The sequence below is a fragment of the Branchiostoma floridae genome, chromosome 16 (genome assembly GCF_000003815.2).
Source record: "Branchiostoma floridae strain S238N-H82 chromosome 16, Bfl_VNyyK, whole genome shotgun sequence".
Lineage (NCBI taxonomy): Eukaryota > Metazoa > Chordata > Leptocardii > Amphioxiformes > Branchiostomatidae > Branchiostoma > Branchiostoma floridae.
In genome coordinates this window covers 2,479,417-2,488,200 of record NC_049994.1, presented here as the reverse complement: position 1 = coordinate 2,488,200, position 8,784 = coordinate 2,479,417, and the positions used below count along the sequence as shown (strand labels likewise).

The window sequence follows — 8,784 nt, the reverse complement described above, 5'->3', positions numbered from 1 at the left end:
GTTTATCTATATCATTAAGATACTGTGTAATTTAAAGTTACATTCTAATTAATTATTGATAATTTATGCTAATTTGATGACGTCGTGGATCAAAATCCAAGATGGCGGACAATGCCAATTTTAACGATAAATGCATGCTATTTTTACTCAAATTCCGTCAAAATCTTTTATTTTCTTACAAAACACAATCATTTGAACCTTTTTAGTCCACTTCCATTGTGTTTTGGGGTTATATGTGGAAAAAATCGTATTTCAGAAAATTTAAGCTTGTCGATCCAAGATGGCGGACAAATGACGTCATTTTCTGACATCATATTGGCGTCAGTGTCGTCGTCATTGGCAACAAAAGTTTTGGCAGACTTAGACACCAATACGATAACCTTTATAGTCATCGTTTTCTTAAATACCTATAAGTATAGCGGAAATTTCATATGTAGACGACTTTAGCCTAAAAATGACATTATGACGTCATAATTACGTCATATTACGTCATAACGATACTAAAATTACAGAATATATAAAACTTTACTAGTACATCATCCCCTCTAAATTTGGTGATCGTAACTTAAGCCGTTTTGAAAATACGAAGGGGGGTCAAAAGAGCCCCCCCCCCGGTCCCAGGTATCCCAAAAAAGCCCGATCTGGATAGGGTTAATTTTTTTTTTTTTAAATTTTTTAACAGCCAGATCAAATTTATTGTTATCCTGGTTGAATTGAATATAATTATCCTTGTATGTTGCAGGCCGATAGGCAGAGATGGACATTTTTCATCTGATGTAGTTGCGAGAGTGCTGCAACTGGACGCCTGGAACTACGTTGGTGGAACCTACGACAGCACAACAGGAGTGGCCTCCCTCTGGAGCAACGGGGAACTGGCACGTGAACAATACATCGGGGTTACTGAAGTTGCAAGTCAGCATCCTGTCCGGGTGGCGGTGAGGGCCCAGGACGAAGATGATCCTCGGTACTTCGCGGGGCGTATCGCCTGCCTGCAACTGTACAACTACGCCATGACTCAAGAACAGATTGTCGCAGCGCGCGATGCTTGTAAAGGTGAGGTCAGCTTCTTGGCTATAAATTATGGCTATAAAGTGATTACTAGTGAAGACTATCAATTATGGCTGTAGAGTGATTACTAGTGAAGATTATCAATCATGGCTGTAGAGTGATTACTAGTGAAGACTATCAATTATAGCTGTTGAGTGATTACTAGTGAAGACTATAAATTATGGCTGTAGAGTGATTCCTAGTAAAGACTATAAATTATGGCTGTAGAGTGATTACCAGTGAAGATTATCAATCATGGCTGTAGAGTGATTACTAGTGAAGACTATCAATTATAGCTGTTGAGTGATTACTAGTGAAGACTATACATTATGGCTGTAGAGTGATTCCTAGTAAAGACTATAAATTATGGCTGTAGAGTAGTTACTATTGAAGACTATAAATTATAGCTGTAGAGGGATTACTAGTAAAGACTATAAATTATAGCTGTAGAGTAACTACTAGTGAAGACTATAAATTATAGCTGCAGAGTGATTACTAGTGAAGACTATAAATTATTGCTGTAGAGTAATTACTACTGAAGACTATCAATCATGGCTGTAGAGTGATTACTAGTGAAGACTATAAACTGTGACTGTAGAGTGATTACTAGTGAAGACTATAAATTATGGCTGTAGAGTAATTAAGTGAAGACTAAATTATGGCTGTAGAGTGGTTACTAGTGAATACTACAAATTATGGCTGTAGAGTGATTACTAGTAAAGACTATGAATTAAGGCTGTAGAGTGATTACTATTGAAGATTATTAATTATGACTTTTGAGTGATTACAGCCGGCCGGATATAGAGTTTAAAATTGCAACATAAGTAAAAACACACTAGTGTCAGGAATTGGGTGTGTCTGTTCACAAATATTAACCAATCCGATTCTTTTCCGGTAGAATCGGTGTTTCCGACAGTCCCTGGTCAGTTGCTGACAACAACAACCTCAAGCGATATACAAACAGCCTACACCTGTGAGTGGGGCACCTTGCATCTGTCGTGCGCGGAGGGTAAGACGCTCCTGATCATGGACGCCACCTTCGGCCGGGCGTCGCCCGATCGGTACCCCGCCTGTGGATGTTCCGTCTGTAGCACCAACTGCCGGGCAGCCAGCAGCCTGTCAGTGGTGAGGGGAGCCTGCCAGGGCCAACAGCAGTGCGCAGTGCGGGCCGATTACTTCGTATTCGGCGGAGACCCCTGCTTGGGTGTGCAGAAGTACCTGGATACGTCATACCGCTGTATGACAGGTGGGTACATAGAGAATATAACACAAGTGTCTTGAAGCGTCATATCGCTGTATCACAGGTTGGTATATAGAGAATACAAGACAAGTGTCTTGAAGCGTCATACCGCTGTATCACAGGCGGGTATATAGAGAATACAACACAAGTGTCTTGAGGCGTCATACCGCTTTATCGCAGGGAGGTTGTATTGGGATGCTGGGGGTTGTTCACGGCGGTCGGTTACTAGGGTATTCTTTCCCGTTGCTATGCGCGTTCGACAGAGTATCGGGTTACTGGAGGCCTACTTTTGGCTACCCGTAAAATAGTTGAAAAGAAACAAAATGTTTTGACAAGGAAAATGTTTTTAAAACAAGATAGAATTAGTATTTTACATACTTTGAATCTTGTCGTTTGAATTTAAATAGCTGTTTTGTTTCGATTTTGCTCAAAAAGACGATCATTTTCTGTTTTCAGGAAGGCCTTTAATTTGACCAAAGTCTTGATAAGATGGGCTGCATGTGTCATCGAAAATTTTCGAATTCTAAATTTTTCGACATCTATGAGGAAAATAAAACTTTTTGTTTTTGGGATTTTTTAATTTTTGATTTCAAGAAAATCGACGGTCGAAAATATGCCCAAAATTGCATTTTTCGCACTTAATTACCAATAATTCAAAATCAAAGGCATTTTCTAAAAATCCCAAAAACAGAAATCTCGGGAAAACCATTGCGGTCATTTTGAGCCGTCAATGTGTTAATTTAGACCCTTCTTGGTCGAGATCTTAAACGATGTTTGCACGCATGTCATGCCGCACGAATAGCGGGAGGGTGTAATTGATACCAGTGTAAACAACACTGCAAAAATTCAAGGTCACCAACACAAACGTCAGTAGCTTTCTTACATATTACAGGTCCCAAACAAAGTGATGTCATGGATTTACTGTCAGAAAATTGTTTACATTGGTGAAAAACTATCTTTTTTGGCTAATGGACCCTTCCAGCCGAATGCCATATCGAACAAATAGAATCACCTGTTCTATTTCGAATACTCGGTCAAAAACAGCCCCAATAGGGGTTGTACTAATACCTCCATGGAGCCAGCTCCATGGAGCCAGCTCCATGGAGATATTAATACAACCCTGCGCCCAACCTCCCACCTCCATGGAGCCAGCTCCACGCACTTTGAATGCATAACCACGTTTCACGTTTTCTTTGAATGCATACAATTGGTTCACGTCACATCAAGAAAAAAATTATAGTCCGCTGTGGAGACGCCTTGGTAACACATTCTTTCACCTCTTCGAATACATAGACAGGTTTCATTTCACCTTCAATAGAAATTTATAGTTTGCTACTCTGCACAGCCACGGCCCACATCCTTTCACCTCTATGCATTTGGAATACATAGACATGTTTCATTTTACCATCAAAAGCAATTTAGAGTTCGATTTCTTGTAAACAATAAACAAGCCCGCACAGCCACGGCGTACATTCTTCTACCTCTACGCACTTTGAATACTATACATGTTTCACATCACCTCCAAGAGAAATATATGGTTCGCTATTCTTGTAAACAATAAACAAGCCCGCACAGCCACGGCGTACATTCTTCCACCTCTACGCACTTTGAATGCTATACATGTTTCACGTCACCTCCAAGAGAAATATATGGTTCGCTATATAGCTATTCTTGTAAACAATAAACAAGCCCGCACAGCCACGGCGTACATTTTTCCACCTCTACGCACTTTGAATACTATACATGTTTCACGTCACCTCCAAGGGAAATATATGGTTAGCTTTTCTTGTAAACAATAAACAAGCCCGCACAGCCACGGCCTGCATTCTTCCACCTCCACGCACTTTGAATACTATACATGTTTCACGTCACCTTCAAGATAAATTTGTAGTTTGCTATACTTGTAAACAACAAACAAACAAGCCCGCACAGCCACGGTCTTAGATGTTGTTTTCTGAGGTGCTCCTTCAAGTTGTTTTGCTTCATTGGCGCACCATCCGTACAAAGAAGACAGCGACTGTGAAGCAACAACTTTTGAAAACAAAGTTTACTTCGGCAAAACTCTGACGGTCCAAACAGGGAACACACAGGAATGATATTCACAGCCCACGTGAAAACTTGACTGCAAATTATATCCCTGATCCTGTGAACTTTTACTTAGGCCTGGTACATTCGACTCCAGGGGGATTTCTTGCCAAACGCACGAGACACACACACACACGCGCACACACACACACACACACACACACACACACGCACACACACACACCAAACACACCAAACACACCAAACACACACCAAACACACAATATGGGAATAGATAGCACCTTTATGTGGGAACAATAAAGAATTAAGGGGAATCGACTGCTAGTGTTGACATTATTGTTAAACGAAAAACAGACAGTAAAAAATACACCCTAGTACGATACAACGACCCAAGCAAGCGGCGCCTTTGTGAAATGTAGCATTTTACTTTGTGCTGTCACAAGACCGCCGATATAGAGCTAACATTACCAGGTTAACGTTCTTATTCTAAAATCAGATAGTAAATTGTCAATCGTTCATTCCCCAAACTAGTGGCCAGTTTGCCGTCAGTACATAATATACTATCAACGCTTTGGCTTTGAACGTTTTGTCAAAAGTAATACACAGTATAGAATAGGTCGTACCACAAGTTTGTGAGCACTTTGTCCCCCATGGCAGGTTTATAAGTTGGATAAATACGTATCCATACAAGAAATTAGAAAGTCCGACAAAAATGAATAAAAAGACTTCAAATTCATCTCGAAACCCAACCTCTGCTTGGAGGGCATTGTTTACGGGACCGTGTACTGAGGAATGCGACACCTCCCTGCTAATCGTTACAAAGCGTTTTACGGCTTGCCCACTGTGAAACTCCCACCGTGGCTTGTCACAGCCTGTAACAATTATCTAGCAGCTCACCGACTGATAACCGGAGGGGTGCCGGGCGGACAATGCTAGTGCCGGAAAAAACAAACAATAAAAACATGTATGGATAAGATGTTGCACAATAATAAAAGGGGTTGCCCCGACGCCCATGACGAAGTCCCGCGTGGGAGATCTACACCTGTCCCAAGACTCAATCTTATTTTCAAATCTTCTGTTTTGTTATAGAATATGAGATGTTAATAGAACATGTCCACTACCCCGAAGGCACCCGTTTGACAATTATTAATAATAATAGTATTATCTGGTGTATTTTGCATCCCAGTAGGTACCCAATGTGTTGAGTAATGAGTCCTCGAGCACGAGACCCCCGTTTTAGGTCCCTCCAGGAAGACGATGATAATTATCTCAGATCCACGGTGGCGTAATATAGTATCAAACCCGCCTCTACGAAGAATGTTGCATAGCGGACTAAGATTTTTCCTGTGGTGACGAGAACCAATTGTATACATTCAAAGTTCATAGAGCTGGCTCCATGAAACTTGTTTTTCGTTTACAAGGGCGACCCCATAGCGGACTAAGATTTTTCCTGTGGTGACGAGAACCAATTGTATACATTCAAAGTTCATAGAGCTGGCTCCATGAAACTTGTTTTTCGTTTACAAGGGCGGCCCAATAGCGGACTATATAAAGATTGTTTTCCTGTGGTGACGAGAACCAATTGTATGCATTCAAAGTTCATAGAGCTGGCTCCACGAAACTTGTTTTTCGTTTACAAGGGCGGCCCAATAGCGGACTATATAAATATTTTTTTCCTGTGGTGACGAGAACCAATTGTATACATTCAAAGTTCATAGAGCTGGCTCCATGAAACTTGTTTTTCGTTTACAAGGGCGGCTCTATAGCCGACTAAGATTTTTCCTATGATGACATGAACTAACTGTATGTATTCAAAGCGAAATATGAATTTGTTTTGAAGGTGACGTGAACCAATTGTATGTATTCAAATTGGTATGTATTCAAATTGCGTGGAGCTGGCTTTATGGAGCTGGTAGGTTGGGAGCAGGGTTGTACTAATAGCTCCATGGAGCTGGCTCCATGGAGCTGGCTCCATGGAGCTATTGGTACAACCCCTTCTCAACAGCCCTAGTGGGACAGGAATGGGCAAAGAAAAATGCCATGCCCTTTTTGTTGAAGACTACACCGGCTGAGTATAGTTGTTTTGGCAAGTGTAGGTGCTTCATAGCATTACTTTGTTCCTGGGTAGGATGTACATGTAAGCAGTGTACGTAGAAGAGACGGGATTCTGCACTAGCGGACTTTGTCTATAGGGTTTTATATTTGGCATGTGGTACAAGCTCCCTCTCCGTGAGTGACCGAGCTGCTTTATTCTTAATTTGGGTTTTCTCCAGAGCATGTATGCAAATGCCATGCATTCAACAACGCAGTAGAAAACCTGTCACAGATATATGTACCCAGCTTTACACCTGCATCAACCGCATGTCAGAAACCGGTTACTCTTGCCCACCAACAAGGTGATATTATGGAGCGCCTCCCGCTTCCGCTCGGACTGAAATTATATCGCCCTTACCGCAGCTTTTTCCGCACCTCTTCAAACGACTGTACCCAGTGTATGTAGCCTTACACAAGGAATGCATAGCATTTTTCTTTCGCCCGTTCTGAGAGGATTTCGGGCCCCAAAAGCTAAACCGAAGCCTAATAGCGGCGACGGCCATGTTTTTGCAACTCGCGCCGTTTTTGACCGAGGTTTTGAAATAGAACCCGAGATCGAACAGGGGGCGGGGCTAATGGTGTTCGGCTGGAAGGGTCCATTCAAGGTAGTTAGGGGAAAAAAGGCCAGACAGCAGTGTTTACCGGCAACGACCGCAGATGACCACAAATAGAACATGTGTTCGGTTCGAATCACGTCATATTGAACATCGTGGAACAAGATTCGAGTTCGGCTAGGCATGTGAGGTTTTGAGCCCGTATTTGACCACCGTGGTTGGGGCGGTAATGTGAATGTTACCAGATATTCTATACGGTACATATTACAAGTGTATGTGTGCCGTTGTGGTGTGTCAACGATCGCTCCATATTCAATATAAGACATATTTACGTTTAGTTAAGGTTTCTTTTTTTATACGAAATATTGACAGAGAAATGATAACATACGTTATACGTCTCCAGGTGTGTGGCTGGTAAGGGATCCGTCATGGGTTGTGGACTCCGCCGGCACACCGTGGGCCCCAGGCAACGGAGTGACGTATGATGCCGCAAAGGCCTTGGATGGAGACACTGGGACCTACTGGAACCCCCAAGAGGTCTGGGCCAACTGTTACATTGTACTGGACCTCACAGCGTCACATACTATCACTCGCGTCGCTGTAAACAACTACGGAGACACAATCCATGACATTGCAGCCTTTACGCTGCAAAAGTCGCAGGTTGGGAGTCCGTACGACTGGGAGGGCGCCGTGACCGTTACTACCGTGCAGGGAGGGACGAGCCAGCGGCAGGAGTTCGGCGGGTTTGAGGGAACAGCTCGGTATTGGAGGTTCCTAATTACTGAGACCCACTCGGGCTGGCAGCCATGGCTCATAGAGCTAGACCTCTACGGACTATTAGAAGGTAAAGTAAATAAAATGAAAAAATTGTTTTATAACCTATAGAAATATCGATACAAGGAAGGTTCAAAGTAAATAGTAGCAAAAGGGTAACATTGTTTGACTAAACTCTTCCGAGTAGATTTATTGACGGGGAACTTGATAGCCATAGTCGACAAACCTAATAATTTTTTGTTAACATTGGCCCCACTTTAAATGAAGCAGATAAGAACAAGAGTTCAGAGACCCATACATCTATGAAATATTTGGTTATGCAAATGGCGTCTGCAGAATCCATGCTTGATTATGTACGTACACCTTTCACTAACTTACACAGGTCACATTATTGACAGCCCAATCACTTACTACATGTACTACGTCTTTACTCCTTTCTCAGGGTAGTCAGATGGAGAACTGCAACCACTGTCCACAGCTTAAATTCAAATCAGTGGCAGACGGACGGAGTCTTCAACACGCAATGGAGAAACACATCTATTGGTGTGAATGTGTGTGTCATGTTTCGACAAGAACTTTATGTTCGCCGACGTTTCTTTGATACCTTGTTTATGGATACAAAGTTAAGATAACAAATAAGTTTACATGATGGTTTGTTGGTTTTCATAATTTTCTCTCATCACAATATATGTTTTGCACATGTTTTTGCACTTCTTCCCATATATAAATTTTGCTTCAACTTATATTTGTGATCCTTTGTTATAAGTAATTATGTCTAAAGGGACGTTTGCTTTCCCTGCTTGATATGATAGGGTGGATATCACCCTTATGTATGAGGGTACAGTCTCTTTGGCTTCGCTAGAAACAAAGAAGAGAAAAAGTTCAACGTCACATATCAGATACTGTTTCAGTACACTACCAAAAATGATTTTGTCTTACTTTGCTTACCCCATGGACAATTCTTGTATGAAGAAAAATATTCTTGCAGGAAGAAAATGTAGAAAAAAATTCAAGCAAAACGAGAAACTA

At 41.8% G+C, this 8,784-nt stretch overlaps 1 protein-coding gene across 1 annotated transcript; it reads left to right on the top strand.

Annotated features, from left to right (window-relative positions):
- The first annotated feature begins 462 nt into the window (after positions 1-462).
- Positions 463-8,491, top strand: LOC118403461. The gene is made up of 5 exons (XM_035802177.1): positions 463-467; positions 743-1,053; positions 1,946-2,293; positions 7,385-7,825; positions 8,198-8,491. Exons 1-5 carry the CDS (start codon positions 463-465, stop codon positions 8,200-8,202), a joined length of 1,110 nt encoding a protein of 369 aa, XP_035658070.1. The 3' UTR covers positions 8,203-8,491.
- The last annotated feature ends 293 nt before the right edge of the window (positions 8,492-8,784 follow it).

Excerpts from the sequence above, each read along its gene's own strand:
- LOC118403461 (XM_035802177.1), top strand. Across the intron at positions 1,054-1,945 it reads AGCGCGCGATGCTTGTAAAG|AATCGGTGTTTCCGACAGTC; the intron begins GTGAGGTCAGCT and ends CTTTTCCGGTAG. Across the intron at positions 2,294-7,384 it reads GTCATACCGCTGTATGACAG|GTGTGTGGCTGGTAAGGGAT; the intron begins GTGGGTACATAG and ends ATACGTCTCCAG.